General features: G+C 39.1%; 1 protein-coding gene across 1 annotated transcript; it reads right to left on the bottom strand.

The window, feature by feature from the left end:
• Window positions 1-4,358: 4,358 nt before the first annotated feature.
• Window positions 4,359-6,333, bottom strand: LOC150037209 (uncharacterized). The gene is made up of 3 exons (XM_090311919.1): window positions 6,010-6,333; window positions 5,205-5,591; window positions 4,359-4,619 (listed from the first exon to the last, which is right to left on the bottom strand). The coding sequence occupies exons 1-3, from the start codon at window positions 6,331-6,333 to the stop codon at window positions 4,359-4,361; spliced, it is 972 nt and encodes a 323-aa protein (XP_090168045.1).
• Window positions 6,334-17,268: the final 10,935 nt, after the last annotated feature.

Genomic DNA, 17,268 nt, shown 5'->3' with positions numbered 1-17,268 from the left:
GATGAAAGAGGTCATAAAAAAGGAGATTATCAAGTGGCTGGATACGGGCATTATCTATCCCATTGTAGATAGCACGTGGGTCAGCCCTATGCAATGTGTGCCGAAGAAGGGTGGAATGACTTTTACTGTTTGGCGCATCTACAGACCAATGAGAACAATGAATTAATACCGCAGAGGACCATCACTGGATGGCACATCTGTATAGACTACTGCAAATTGAATGCAGCCACAAAGAAAGATCAATTCCCTCTGCTATTCATCGATCAAATACTGGACAGATTAGTGGGGAATGATTTTTACTGTTTCTTGGATGGATACGCCGGGTACAACCAGATCATGATAACTTCTAAAGACCAAGACAAGACCACATTCACCTGCCCATATGGGACATTCACATTTTGCTACATGTCGTTCGACCTTTGCAATGCACCAAGCACGTTTCAGAGGTGCATGATGGCGATCTTTTCAGATTATCTCAAGGACTCAGTAGAAATATTTATGGATGACTTCTCCATTTATGGGAATACTTATGAAGTCTGCCTGGCCAATCTGGAGAAAATTCTGAAAAAATGTGAAGAGACGAACCTGGTGCTCAATTGAGAAAAATGTCACTTCATGGTGATAAAGGGTATAGTGTTGAGACACAAGGTCTCCCGAGAAGGGTTGTAGGTGGACAAAGCAGAGATTGACGCAATTAAAAAGCTTCCACCTCCAACCAACCTGAAGGCAGTGCGAAGCTTCTTGGGGCATGCTGGATTCTACAAACGATTCGTTAAAGACTTTTCTAAGATAGCAAGACCATTGAGTGCGTTACTAGAAGCAGACAGAAAGTTTGAATTTGATAACAATTGCCTCAACATATTTTGAATTTTAAAGGATGTGCTGATTACTGCACCCGTCTTAATTGCGCCGGATTGGACATTGTCATTCGAAATCATGTGCGACGCAAGCGGGTATGTGATGGGAGCCGTACTAGTGCAAAAGAAGAAAACAATTTTGCACCCCATCGCATATGCGAGTAAGACTCTGAACCATGCTCAAATTAATTATACCACCATTGAAAAAGAGCTATTGGCTGTGATTTTTGTGTTGGAAAAATTTTGGGCATACTTGTTGGGAACTAAGGTACTCATTCATACTGACCACTCGACAATCAAATAATTGATGACAAAGAGGGACGCAAAGCCGAGATTGATCAGATGGGTTCTCCTCCTTCAAGAATTTGATATCAAGATAATTGATCGAAAAGGGACAAAGAATCTATCACACCCCCTCCCAGATTACCCACCTAATCTAGAAGAGGTGTGAAGATGCCAAACATCACCTCCCCCAATGACATTTAGCATCTTACTAACCAACTTAACCTGTGTTTAAATCTGAACAGTTACACAATAATCCTTTAGTATATTTAATTTCCATTAAGCATATTCCATATTACGATATCCACAAACAAATTTCATAAACTTTCTATCTCCTGTTATATAAAAACCATGAACAAAGTTTATACACAATGGAAACACTTTCAGACATTACACAAGAAAATAACTCCTCTTGTCCCATACTCCCAAAACCATGACACGTAAGGTTCATGATATGCAATCTACTTACAACGGTGCAAGGCCTACAATGTAGCAGGAGACTCTTGTCATGTGGCAATAAATAGCTCAGAGTGTTTCCGGAACTTTAACGCTACCTGAGGGGGTGGGGGAACATAAAACATCGAAAGCATGAGCTAATGCCCAGTGAGTGGTAATTGAATATAACATAAGTTATCGCTTTGTAAATCATCAGTAAAAGTAATTAAATCGTTCAATAAAACATTGGCCAAGTATAAAAGATTCAATAGCATCTTAAACACGTGCTAGTAAAACAGTGGCATGATCAACTCTCATAAGCACATTTTAAAGCATTCAATCATTATCAGAAAACCACACCAACTCTGTACCCAAATACTCTTTTACAACGGGGGGTTACTCTGGACAAAGAATGCCCCCCACGGTGTAAACCAAATCACAAGGTCATATGTACAGGCAGAGCTACCTCAAGGTTAACCATAAATACACACTACATCTGACCCTGGTGGTAGCCCCTTGATAGCCTGGGTGGCGCTACAGGCGCAGGTTCCTCTTGACTTCCCAGTATACTCTGGCCACATTTGACCCCAGTAGCTCCCTGATCGCCTTAGCAATACTACTAAAACACATTCAAGTAGCACGGGAATATAACCATCTCTCAGGTACAAGAATCAGTAGTTTGAAACCATTTACACAACCATTCAACAACCTTGATTCCACCATCAAGAGGTTTTCATAAAAACCATACAAATCATAAGTATGTAAACTCTGATTTCAAACTACATTTTGATAAATCAAGATTGTATAAAACCATCGAGAGTTTAGAAATCATGCTTTAAACATTTTTGAAATATCAGTCAAGTAAAATAGATCATGCCATCAAATTTCATAAATCATAACTTACTATAATATATAATTAGTTTCTATATCAAAACACTCGAAAGTAAACCACTCACTATCACTGGCGCAAGCTCCTTGGGTTTTAAGCCTTTCCAACCTTAATTTGGCCTGAAATAAAGTCCCAAGGTTATTAGACACTCACAAGAGGTCAAATCAACCCTAAATAGCCCATACTGATTCAATGTAACCACTTGAACTCATTTTAACACCTAAATATTCACATTTTGCACCTTAAGTCCATTTTCCTCACATTACACAAAATGGCCCAAAAATCAGTTTTTAATCCAAAAGTATTCATTCTAGGGTCAAAATATCAAGAAAATCTTAATTGGGATTCAAAAATGCTCACCAACACCTAAAATGCTAAAAAACAAGCAATTGGGCACTAGAAATGGGCATGGGAACTGGATGTGGGCTTGGGTGGGCGAGGCTGGCTATGGGTGGGCAGGGCTGGACGGGCTGAGGCATGCTGGGTGCTTGCACAGAAGGAGGCGCGCTGGTGGTGCTGGCAGCCTTAGGGGGGTGGCTGGCCTGCTGCTACCCTCTTCGAGAAAACACTAGTTTCATTTTAACCAACTTTTAACCCAATTTAAATCGAAACTTTGCACATACTTCCTTCATGAAATATGTTAACAAAACTTTAAGCTAACTAACCTCAAAATTATAGCTCTTAACTCGTATTCCAGAGCTCATAATCTCTCCTAGACTACACCTTACTCGAATTTTCCAGTTTTCCGGACAACCTTTACTCCTTCACAATTTCTTCAGTTTTTCGATCCTAAATCTCTCGAGCAGCCCTAGACTAGACTCACAAATCAATAAGCTTTAATCTGGTTTAAATATGGAAGTTTTTGCACAAGTATTTGTGGAGAACTATCACATTCTTCAGACCCTAAGTTTCTGGCCGAAGCTGCACACGTCTTCCTCCAGTTAAAGTCCTCCACCTATCTGCTTGTTTGCCCTACTACATGGCTTTTTATTTATTTTCCTTGTCCTTTGTAGCCTTACAAGTCTTATCAAGTTAAATTAATTTTAGATTTTAGCAAATTAATCCAAGAATGTTTTTTTTTAAAAAAAAAACAAACAACTCCAATACCGCTCTCGGCCAACTTACATTTCCTACAAATTTTGTTCTTTCTTTCCTTGTAACCCTTAGCCAATAACAAATCATGTTCACTATACAAGTGCCCAATCATGAAAAATTGTTCCAATAATAACATGTATTAGTACATTTCTAAAAGAACTTGCATTGTTAAGTAATTTTCAACTTTAATTCCAACACTTAGAATTAGAACTTTCTTAGGTCATACAATCCAAGTTATTCATTTAAGTACATAAGCTCACTTATCTAGGTTGATGCTAAGCATAAAAAAGAGAAAAAAGAACAAGGGCTTACAAGTCAATAACCCCTTTTTGTGAATTTCGTCCTCGAAATTCAGCGGAAAGTCATCAAGAGAAAAAATGTGGATATTTGGCTCTCATTTGTTGTTCGCTTTCCCAAGTTGCTTCTTCTACTGCATGGTTTCTCCACAACACTTTGTCTAGTGGAATCGTCTTGTTCCTCAATACCTGCTCCTTCCTGTCTATGATTTGTATAGGTTCTTCCTCATAGGATAAATTTTCCTTAAGTTGCGATGGTTGTGATTCTAGAACATGAGATGGGTCCGATATATATTTACACAACATTGACACATGGAAGATATTGTGTATCCTAGAAAGCTCCATTGGCAATGCCAAATAGTAGGCTGATAGGCCTATGCATTCTAGAATTTCATATGGTCCTATATACCTCGGACTCAGTTTTCCTTTCTTACCTAAGCGTAGCACTCCTTTCTAAGGAGAAAGCTTCATGAAAACTCTATCTCCCACCTCAATTTCCAAATCTCAATGACGTTTGTCAGCATAACTTTTCTGGCATTCTTGAGCTGTCTTAAGTTTCTCCCTAATGATTTTAATAGTATCAATAGTGATTTGCACCAATTCTGGTCCGAACAACTTCCTTTCACCAACTTCGTCCCAACATACTGGGGTTCTACATTTCCTCCCATAGAAAGCTTTATATGGAGCCATTTCAATATTGGAATGGTAACTGTTATTATATGCAAACTCCATCAGTGGAAGATGAGAATCCCAATTGCCCTTAAACTGCAGCACACAGGCTCGGAGCATGTCTTCCAAAGTCTATATAGTCCGTTCTGACAGTCCATCTTTCTGGGGATGGAATGCTATGCTAAATTTAAGTTTAGTACCAAGGGTGTGTTGCAAGCCTGGCTAAAACTTTGACGTGAATCTAGGATCTCGGTCAAAGACAATCGATACTGGTGCTCCATAGCAACTAACAATCTCTGCTACATACATCTTAGCCAACTTATCCAAAGAATAAGTGGCTTTAACTTGTAAAAATCTTGCTGTCTTAGTCAATCTGTCAATTATCACCTAGATGCCATCATGACCATTCTGAGTGCGAGGAAGTCCAAATAAGAAGTCCATGGTAACATGCTCCTACTTCCATTCTGGCACTGAGAGTGGGTTTAGAAGTCCAGCTGTTTTCTGTCTGATAGGTTTAACCTATTGGCAAATCATGTATTTCAATACATATTCGGCCATATCGTGTTTCATCCCTAGCCACCAGTAGAACTATTTCAAAGTCCGATACATTTTAGTGCTACCTAGATGTATTGTATAGGTTGAGCTATGGGCTTCCTCTAAAATCTCTTGCTTTATGTCCACCTTATTAGGAACACGCACACGGTTATATCTTATTATAGCTCCGTCGCTCCTTACATCATAGTCTATCTGATGACCTTGCTCCACTGTTTTTCGTATCTGCTTCAACATTTCATCATTTTTCTGTGCCTCAATCTTGTCAATTAGGGTAGGCCCTACTTGAATTTGTGCCATTAAACCTCCCTGGTTATCTGCTACTAACACTGCGTCACAACCCTTTAGTTCACATAAAAAAGATGAACTAATAGCATTTGATGAAGCCTTTGCATATAATGCCTTCCTGCTCAATGCATCAGCTACCACATTAGCCTTGCCTGGATGATAATCAATGGTACAGTCATAATCTTTGATTAGCTCTTGCCACCTTCTTTGCCTCATATTTAACTCTTTCTGATCAAAGACATACTTCAAGCTTTTATGATCTATAAGTATGCGACATGTTCCCCCATACAAATAATGTTGCCAAATCTTTAGCGCCAACACTACTGTTGCTAACTCTAGATCATGTGTTGGGTAATTACATTCGTGTTGTTTCAACTATCTGGAAGCATAAGCTATCACTTTACCCTTTTTCACAAGAACACACCCTAAGCCTTGGTGAGAAGCATCACAGTAAACTTCGTACTCGACACCAGGTGTTGGAAGTGTTAAAATAGGTGTTGAAACCAATCTCCTTTTCAATTCCTAAAAACTCCATTCACAATCCTCCGTCCACACAAATTTAGCATTCTTATTACTTAGAGTTGTTAATGGAAGTGCCCTCAATAAAATGGCGGTAATAACCAGCTAAACCCAGAAAGCTACGTACCTCAGTCATTGTCTTGGGTTGAGCCCACTTAAGTACTGCTTCTATTTTCTGTGGATCCACTATAACACCTTTGGCTGAAATCACATGTCCAAGGAACATCACTTGCTCGAGCCAAAACTCGCATTTGCTAAACTTTGCATATAACTTCCTATCTCGAAATGTCTGCAACACCATTCTCAAGTGTTCAGCATGTTCTTCATTACTCTTAGAATAGATTAGTATATCTTCAATAAACACAATTACAAACTGATCAAGGTAAGGATGAAATATCCTGTTCAGCAAATCCATAAATGCTGCAGGGGCATTCATCAATCCATACGACATTACTAAAAACTCATAATGCCCATATCTTGTCCTGAACACTGTCTTTGGAATATCTGATTCCTTAATTTTCAACTGATGGTACCCCGACCGTAAGTCAATCTTGGCAAAGGATACTTATTATGTATTGTTACCTTATTTAATTGTCGGTAATCAATACATAATCTTAGTGTACCATCCTTCTTCTTCACGAACAATATTGGAGCACCCCATGGAGAAACACTGGGTCAAATGTAACCTTTATCCACTAGTTCCTGCAGCTGAGTTTTCAACTCTTTTAGTTCTGTCAGTGCCATTCTATATGGTGCTTGGGAGATCGGAGTTGTTCTAGGCACTAAATCAATAGCAAACTCTATCTCTCTATCAAGTGGTAATCCTGACAGATCGTATGGAAAAACATCTTGGAATTCTTGCACCACTAATATATCTTCTAATTTCAACTTCTTATCAATTTGTTTATCTATCATTGAGCCAGATAAGCAACATAACCCTTTCTTAACATCTTACCTGCCTTTAGTACAGAAATCACACATGCAGGTAGGATTCGTCTATCGCCTTTAAAATTCACTTCGACTTTTCCTGGTTGTTTTAACACTACCTCCTTTCGATGACAATCTAAAGAGGCCTGATATTTTGACAAGAAATTCATCCCTAGAATTATATCAAATTCCTAGATATCTAGGGGTACGAGGTCAGCAGAAAATTCACTTCCATTAATACGTATTGTACATTCTTTATATACATCTTTAGCCACAAATGTTTCACCCAATGGCGTACTAATTAACAACTCTTCTGGCAAACATTCTAACATTTTATTAACACCCATAGCAAACACACATGACACAAAAGAATGCGTAGCACCAGGTTCAATCAATACATGAGCAGGTTTATAAAAAATAATTAACATACCAATCACGACATCTGGTGTTTCATCAGCTTTCTGTTGGGTCATTGCAAAAATTTTCCCTTGAGCACGGGAGCGACTTACTGGTGCCTTCTGTTTAGCACCGCTCAAACCCTCGCCTTTGGAAGCTGTTGGCATAGTGGCTGATCAACTGTTTGAGAAGTGGTTCTTTGAGTAGTATTGCCCTCTCGTAACAACTTAGGATAATTTTTGCAGAAATGTCCAGGTTGTCCACAGTTGAAGCATACATCATTCTTTCCAAAGAATGGACCCCAGTGACCTCTGCCACATTCTGCACAAATAGGTCTCCTCTCAACATCTATAGAAGCACCACTGATTGGTCTCACATGTGAACCTACTGTGGACCCAAATGGTCGTTTTGAATTGTTAACAGACAAAAATCCTCCTCCTTTACAAAATTTAGAACTGAAAGAACCACTGTATCTCAATTTAAAGCTTCGTTTGTTTGAAACTCCCGGTGTAAACCTCCTTCTGAATCTGTCACGTTGTTGGCTCAAGAAGGTACCTACGCGAGCATTCGTTGCAGCTTCTCACTCTATCCTCTTCTCAGAGATACTCCTCTCAACTCTCATTGCTGTTTCAACTAATCGAGCAAAGTCATTCCACTCAGAACTTGCAGTAACGGGTGTACGAATATATTCCCTCAAGCCATCCTCAAATCTTCTGCATCTGTCCCTCTCAACCTCAATTACTGATCACTTGTCCCTCAACACTTACAGAATCAAGTTGCGGATCACTTGTCCAGACTGAAAAATCCCGAGGTTGACCGTAATGAATCTGAAGTGAGTGCCGTGTTTTTGGATGAGCAGCTATTTCGCATAGAAGAACTGCCCTGGTATGCAAACATCATTAATTATTTGGTTTGTGAACAATTTTCTAAAGATTACACTTACCATCAATGGAAGAAGCTCAAGAATGAATCTAGGCACTACTATTGGGATGAGCCGAATCTGTATAAAAGAGGTGTAGACCAAATAATTCGATTATGCGTACTAGATGCTGCTCAACAACGCATATTGTACAGTGCCACGATTCACCTTATGGACGGCACTTTGGTGGACAACGTACTGCAGCTAAAGTTTTACAAAGTGGATTCTTCTGGCCTTCATAATTTAAGGATGCTGCTGACTACACAATGAAATGTGATCGGTGTCAACACACTGGCAACATTTCATGGAAGAAAGCAATGTCGATGAATACTATCTTGAAGCTGGAACTATTCGACGTATGTGGGATTGATTTAATGGGACCATTCCCTCCTTCAAACGGTAAGCACTATATTTTATTAGTCGTTAAAAGTGGGTAGAGGCAATTGCATGTGTCGCAAGTGATACGGCAGTAGACTCTCAGTTCCTGAAGAAAAATACTTTCACGCATTTTGGCACTCCCCCTGCCATCATAAGTGATGAAGGATCATACTTTATCAGCCAAAATATAAAGGAGTTGCTGCATAAGTACAACATCCTCCACAAAGTTGCCACCACATACCATCCGCAAACAAATGACCAAGCTGAAATGTCCATTTGGGAAACTAAATTGATGCTCTAGAAGGTAGTCAAACCTTCGCAGAAGGATTGGGCAATGAAGCTTGATGATGCGTTATGGGCATACCGGACCGCATTTAAAACACCTATAGGTATGTCCCCCTATGCTTGGTATTTGGAAAAGCGTATCACTTGTCCTTGTAGCTAGAATATAAAGCATTGTGGGCGGTCAAGAAACTGAATTTCAATTTAAAGAAAGTAGGGGAAGCACGGAAAATGTAATTGGTCTAGCTAGAAGAATGAAGGAACAATGCATATGAAAATGCGAAAATTTATAAGGAGTGCACCAAGCGCTGGCATGATCAACGCATATGCGGTAAGAACCTTCAAGTCAGGTAGAAGGTCTTGCTTTTCAATTCATGTCTGCGACTCTTCCCGGGAAAGCTAAAGTCTCGTTGGTTCGGACCGTTCATAATTCGACAAGTACTCCTGCATGGCACGGTAGAATTATCAAATGACGACAGTACCAACATATTCAAAGTTAATGGGTAGCGAGTAAAGGCATACCATGGAGAAGACTGACATCGCCAAGTCGAGTCCATGGAACTAAGAAACTTTGAATAAAGAAGGATGTAGGTGGTCCCTGCATTGTCAAATGATCGCAATTTCTCAAGGATGCAAGTTTTGGAAAACTTCAAGTCTTCAAGTCTTTTCTCCACTACTCCGAATCTTCACTATCTTTTCAGCTATTTTTCATTTTCAGTACTATTTCTACAAAAAAAAAAAAGAAAAAGAAAAAACCTTTTCTTTTGGTTAAAATAATTTGACCCTCTCTTTGTTTTCCTTACAATGATCGAGGAGCGGGATTGTGGAAATGTTACGCGAAGAAGCACTTATCTCATTCCATCACCACAACCCAACGAAGAATGATCACCGCAAAATGGATACATTAATACAATGCGGGTGACAACGCTAAATTTGGGGGTGTACTCTTCTTTATCCTTACTTCAAATTTTGCGATATCACATTGCATATTACTTTTCAAAGTTTTATCACCGCATCCTCCTTGTCGACCACAAACATATCACAAGTAGATAACTTTAGTAGTTTACCGCATATATTCTTTGCCAAGTATGATTTCAATGATGAAAAATACGCTTCTATCTCTTTCGTATATACTAGAGTCAACGTAAATCTTAGATAGTCATTTCATGAAATATCTCTCGAAGTTAGGGGTTTGTTAGCTTTCTTTCAAATTTTCTTTACAACAAATTTTATAACCATCACATGACTTATTCTAACTTTTGGCAATGAAGACATTGTCGTATTTTAAATTTGGGGGTGGGGTATTTGTTTTCGACCTTGCTAAAAAAACAAAAAAATTAACAACTCCACTGTCAACGCAATGGGAAACCCCCGATTGATACGAGTTAAGTTGTGAAAGGCACTGACCCATAGCTGGATGTCTGCATGACACACATAAGGGCAGGTCAAAACGAAAGTAAGTCGCCAGGATCAACACATAAATAAATGACCGCAACTCCACTGCCAAGTTGGCATGAGTTTAGTATGAGAAAGAGTGCATTGCTCGTAGTTGGATGTCCGCATGACACATGTGGGGACAAGCCAAAACGAAAGCAAGGCACTCAGATCGGCATAAGGTCAGAAAACAATAACAATGAAGAAATTTTTTTGTGCAAGGATAAATCATTTGACACCTCGATGGAAAATTTTCTTTTTGAAATAAATCATGCGATGTTTGGGAATTCAGTAAAGTCATTTAAAAGTTCAGCATGCAATCCCTAAGTCTTAGAAGTATTTTAAGAAGAGATTTGAATAAGACTTAAGAAAATTCTAGCATATAGGATTTGAACGAAGTATCCTTGAGAAATCTAGGGAAAGAACTTTGCGGCTAACTTGCTAAAGGAATCTTTAGCTTATGCTTGAGGACAAGCATTGTTTAAATTTGGGGGTGTGATAACGGGCAGAAATGCACGTTATCATAGTGCTAAATCCTTAAACAATGTTGGATTGCGTTGATGAAATACGATAAATTGCGTCCATTAAGCATAAATTCTATAATATTGCGGTCGTATGCGTTCAATGCATTAGAGCAGTTGATCTTTATATTTCGTGAAGAATAATGCGTTAACACAATGCAAAGAATGCGATCATAGGAATACATTGGTCGAGCACAACTTCACCGCAAGACTTTGCATTGATCGTGCTCGCAAACATTCACCCAAGAAGAATCACCGCAACATGGTGGGCGTATCCGGACGAAAGGACAATTAAGATCGATGGGGCAGAAAGCTGACAGTAGTCGGATCCAAATTAAGTTGACAGCCGATAACGATCACAAAGTACATTCAGCTTTATCGGTGACAATTATCCGGCGCATCAGTCAGGAATTAAAGTTGTCCCATCTGTACAACCGGGAGAGAGAAGTCGCCTTTCACCATGGAAAATCTATAAATACCAAGTGCATTCTTCAGAGAAGGGGTTAAACAGTCCATTACTTCATCATTTTACAAGTTCATGCCTCTATCCATAGTTTTCTTCCATTTTAGGGCGAATGCGAGGAAGAAGGTGTGCCAATAGATCATTCCGGCAAGCTCGGAAAAGCATCGGAAGCTCCAAGATAGAGAGAGGGCTGACGCTTGCGGAAGTGGGAACATTTATAGATCAGAATAGAGAGATTCAGTGTAAAAAGCCTTGGTCAGAAAGGAATTGCTACCAGGCTCTCTACCTTTATTTTCCATTATCAATTTGTACTCAACTCAGTTATAAGAATGGAATGTCTTTCTCTATATCTGTTTACTCTCTGTTATTTAAGCATGAATAGCCAAATTAGTTGAATGGGTTGAGAAGTAGTTAGCTAGCATAACGAGGGAATCTTCATCTTTGCGATTATCTTGTTTATGTATGCTTCATTCGTCTTTTAGCGATACTCGGTAGGGTAGTCTAAAGACAGGTGATAACTTGTAGAAATACAAGTTATTTATACTGTTTTATTTAGATATTGTGGCCAAAAGGAAGAAAAGTTATGTCGATAGTATGAAAATTGACTAGGAAATGCGAGAATTATAAATTGTCGTCAATACACCCACTGACACCATTGGGATAGTAGAAAAGAATGTTTCAGTTCTGTTTTGTAGGAAATCAAGTCACCGCATGCGTTCACGGCTCAAGGATAAAATGGATAACACATCTACGTCGCATTGTGCCTGTCAATCAATAATGAAGAGACAATCAATGCAATGACGACGCATGCGACAATCGATCAAGAGCTTTGTGATCAACGTAATTTCCATCGCATATGGTAATAAAAAACAACACTGCATGCAGGCAAACGATCGAAGATGTAAAGAGCAACGCAATTGCGGAGGATTCTGACGCGTCTATAGCTGACCGTTGTGCATTACTGACGGGATTGAATGTATAACCGAAGGAATATTCACTCCACTATTTCAGGAACTGCCTTAACAATAAAGTGGGGACCATAATGCAAAGAGTCAAAGCTTCGCCTATAAATAGCTTCTGCAATTCCATTGAAAAATATACTCGATACAGGAGAATTAATACTTGTATATTCAGGGATACTCGACATGGGAGACCTGAATACTCATTTGAGAGAGAGACTGGTTGAGTGATTAATCAGAGTAGATCTGAGAAGAATCAAGAGACAAGACTAAGAGGTGAGTCTCCAGGCAAAGAATCCTTTCAATCCCTACCATTGAAGCTCTATACGAAGGTCACTTCTACCAGACGAGCAAGCCTGAGAGGGAAGCTCTTCTCTTCCACACGCTGGCAAGCAAAACCTCCGTCCAGATCTGTGTCAAGATGTTGACACTCTTCTGTATTTGTTTCTATCTCATTTTCATCAGTTGTATTCATCTTCTTTACTCTATCATTCATACCATGTATCAAACACTTAATCTTAGTATTGATTGTTATGATCATTTCAATTATCATCTCTCTGTCTATTTCCGTTCATCCATGATTAACTTTTTCCATGATGTTTTCTTAATTCCCTGGGTAATTAATAAGAATTAAGTAAGTAAATTAATCTGTGTTATGGAAATAATTATGTTTAGCTAAAGCATGCTAGACAGCATCTTCACCTGTGAGAGCAGAAGTGAAGATGCCATTTAACCTATCGAGAGAGGGTTGGAAGAATGCGTTAACTAAAGTGAGAAGTATTTCCAGAGATGGAAGCAACCTTGCGTTCACCACATTCATCCCTGTTTCACCATAGAGATATGGGAACGCGGTCGATCACCGAGAGGTGTACGCTAAGGGAAAGCAGAACCTTAGTTACATCTTTAATGTAGTTAACAAACTTACGATGTTTTTACTAACTATTCTTTCTATTTCTGATTCATACATAAAGACTTGCCATCGCATACCACGATCCTTTGTATAACTTCACAGTCAGTCTCGAACTCAGTATCATGTATCATGTATCTTGTATCTTGTATCATAATAGTTTACGACTTTACTTTTATCGCACTTTTATTTTATCAACGCAATTTATGTTTATTGTAATTTAAATTCATGTACAAACCAAATCTTTTATTAATTGTAAAATCGGTCGCATATATCACGAAAGTAACACATTAACGAAAAAATCCCTGTGTTCGACCTCGGATTACTCTGAGAAACTTGCATTGGAATTATACTTGGTTTCAGCACAAGGAAACTTGTGACAACGCATTACTCCATAGCATACTACAAGCATATAGTTAACAATGCATATATTTAGAAGTAGTAATGCATAACACAGCATCCACATTCCATTTCCATCTTTACGTCATCAAGTTTATGGCAACATGAGCTTGTTGTTCATTCATCCATATTCATATTCGTTCACATGCTGTAAGCATACACACACATTTCCAGCATTCCAATTTTATGGCGCCATTGCCAGGGATTGGTAACGGTTAGTGTTGAGTATGTTTGTGATATTTTGCAGGACAGATCTCTTTGTACTGGTTGTTTATCGTAGAGAGCAGTCTGATGGTTTATGAGTACTGAAGTGATCCAGAAATTCTAAGTTGACCCAGAGATCAAATGTACTTTTCATGCAAGAGCACATCGGGACCGCATTAGGCTGAGAAGAAACATGGCAGATAATAACGAGGCACCCGAGGTGAATCAAGGGAAAAATTAGCCAGCGTAAGACCCTGTATTTCTTGCGGCTGATCGCAACATCCCTATGAGGAACTATGCGGCGCCGAATTTTTATAACTTCTCGCCCGAAATTTCAAGACCCACGGTTGAGGAGAATGCAAGTTTTGAGATGAGGCCAATTATTCTGCAAATGATCCAAAATGCGGGGCAATTCGGAGGTTTACAAGGAGAAGACCTGCATGCTCATTTGACGAGCTTTGTAGACATGTGCAACACATTCTTGATGACTTGAAAATTGGTGCGTGTGTAATATGCATGCATGATGATGTGCTACATGCTCATGTTGCCATAAACTTGTAACACAAAATGTAATCTTATGCTGTGTTGTTGCTCATGCACATTTTATACAATACTACTTCTAGATATATGCATTGTTAACTATATGCTTGTAGTATGCTATGGAGTAACGCGTTGTCACAAGTTTTCTTGCACTAAAACGAAGTATAATTCCAATGCAAGTTTCTCAGAGTAATCGGAGGTCGAACACAGGGATTTTTTTCGTTAATGTGTTACATTCGTGATACATGCGACCGACTTTTACAATTAATAAAAATTGTGTGTTTGTACAGGAAAGTAAATTGTGGTAAAGTAAAATTGTGCAAATAAACTAAAGTTACGTTAATAAAATAAATTGCGATGAAAATAAACATAAGCTAATGTGAGCTTATGTGATGCAAGATACAAGATACATGATATACATGATACTGAGTTCGAGACTGACTGTGATGTTTATACAAAGGATCGTGGTATGCGATGGCAAGTCTTTATGGATGAATCAGAAGGGGAAAGAATAATTAGTACAAACGTCGCAAGTTTGTTAATTGCATTAAAGATGTAACTAAGGTTCCGCTTTCCCTTGGTGTATACCTCTCGGTGATCAGCCGCGTTCCCATATCTTTATGGTGAAACAGGGATGGGCGTGGTGAACACAAGATTGCTTCCATCTCTAGAAGTACTTCTTGCTTTAGTTAACGCATTCTTCCCACCCTCTTTCGATAGGCGGAATGGCATCTTCACTTCTGCTCTCATAAGTGAAGATGCCGTCTAGCATGCCTTGACTAAACTTAATTATTTCCTTAACCCAATTAATTTACTTGTTTAATTCTTGCTAATTACCCATGGGATTAAGAAAATTTCATGGAGAAAATGAACTATGGGTGAACGAAAATAGACAGCGAAATGATAATGAAAATGATCATAACATTCAATACTAAGATTAAGCGTCCGATACATGGTGTGAATGATAGACTAAGAAGAAGAAATAGAAACAAATACAGAAGAGTGCCAACATCTTGACATAGATCTGGATGATGGTTTTGCTTGCCAGAGTGTGAAATGGATGAACAGAAGAGCTTCCCTCTCAGACTTGCTCGTTTGGTGGAGGTGACCTTCGTACAGAGCTTCGACGTCGGGGATCGGAAGGATTCTTTGCCCAGAGATTCACCTATTGGCCTTGTCTCTTAATTCTTCCCGGATCTACTCAGATTAGTCGTTTAACCAGTCTCTCCCTCAGATCAGTATATACACTTTTCTCTGTATTCAAGCAAATTTTTTCAGTGGAATGGCCGAAGCTATTTATAGGCTAAGCTTTGACTCTCTGACTTGTGGTCCCCACTTTATTGTTAAACCAGTTCCAAAAATGGTGGAGTGAATATTCCTTCTGTTACGCAATCAATCCCGTTTGAAATGCACAACGGTCAGTTGTACACGTTGTGCTCATTAAGAAAAATGTGCTCATTATAAAAAAACAAAAAAAAAAAAAACAAAAAAAATTGTTTTCATACAAAAATCCAATGTCAGCGCAAGGGAAATCCCAAAACATTCCTAACCTGATAAGAGCTGAGTCGTGAAAGGAACCTGCTTGTAGTTGGATGTTCGCATGACACCCGTAGGAGGAAGCCAAAACGAAGGTAGGTTTCCAAGAACGACACAATATGAGAAAAAAAAGAAAAATAAAATCAGAGAAAAATAAAAGAATATAAGAGACAACTCCTCTGATCAGCAAAAGTTATACTTAACTGAAATTCAAGAGTTAAAGTTGAGATTGGCACACAACTGTAGTTGGATGTTGCGTTAAAAATGGATACAGATGATGAAAAAGAGATGAGAAACAAATATAGAAGAAGTGTCAACGTCTTGACACAGATTCCGAACGGAGGTTTTGCTTGCCGGCATATGGTAGAAATGGAGAGGAAAACTTCCCTCTTAGGCTTGCTTTCCTAGTAGAATTGACCTTCGCATAGAGCTTCAGCTACGGGATTTAGAAGAATTCTCTACTCAGAGACTCACCATTCGGTCTTCTCTCGTGGTTCGCCCAGATATACTCTGGACAATCGTTTCAGACCAGTCTCTCTCTCAGAATCAGTATATGCACGTCTCTATGTATCCATGTATCTTTTTCAGTGAATTTGCAGAAGCTATTTATAGGTGAAGCTTGGCTCTTTGACTTCGTGGTCCCTACTTTATGCTTATGGTAGTTCCTGAAATGGCAGAGTGGATATTCCTTTTGTTACGCAATCAACCCATCAGAAATGCACAACTGAAAGCTGTACATTTGTCAGAATCCTCCACAAATGCGTTGCTCTTTACATCTTCAATCGATCACCGCATGCGGTTGAAATTGCGTTGATCACTAAGCTCTTGATCGATTGTCGCATGCACCATCATTGTGTTGATCATCTCTTCATTCGTAAATGATGGGCGCAATGCGACATAGATGCGTTGTTCATTTTATCTTTAAGCCATGAACGCATGCGGTGACTTGATTTCCTGCAAAACAGAACTGAAACATTCTTTTCTACCATCGCAATAGTGTCAGTGGGTGTATTGACGACAATTTATAATTCTCGCATTTCCTAGACAATTGCAAGCCGACTCCCTAAAAGAATTAGAAGAACAGATAGATAAACTTGCGAGGGAATTAAAGAAGACAATGCCTCGTACGCGGCACAGAAACTCAGGATTAGCGGGGCCCAGGGGTAAAGAACAATGTCATGTAGTGACATTGAGGAGTGGCAAAACAACAGCCCCTATTATGCCAAAAGCACCAGATGCGGCAACAACACCAGTAGATTTGACTGTTGATGATGACCAATTGACTAATATTGGAAAAAGTACCAGTTCAGAAGTAAGCTCATCTTCAAAAGATGAAGCTCCTCAAGACATGAATTATCAATCAACGCAACCTCCAGCTAATGACACACAACGAGCACAGGACCTCACCAAATAGCCAAGTGAACAAGAAATATGGCGGGATCCTCCACCTTTCCCGTCCAGGTTGAAAAAGAAAGATGATAACAAGCAATTTCAAAGGTTTCTGGACGTTCTTCGACAGCT

Source organism: Benincasa hispida, chromosome 3, assembly GCF_027475165.1.
Source record: "Benincasa hispida cultivar pf3 chromosome 3, pf3_genome.v1.1, whole genome shotgun sequence".
Classification (NCBI taxonomy): Eukaryota; Viridiplantae; Streptophyta; class Magnoliopsida; order Cucurbitales; family Cucurbitaceae; genus Benincasa; species Benincasa hispida.
Note: the sequence above shows the minus strand (reverse complement) of the source record. Positions and strands in the feature narration are given on the sequence as shown.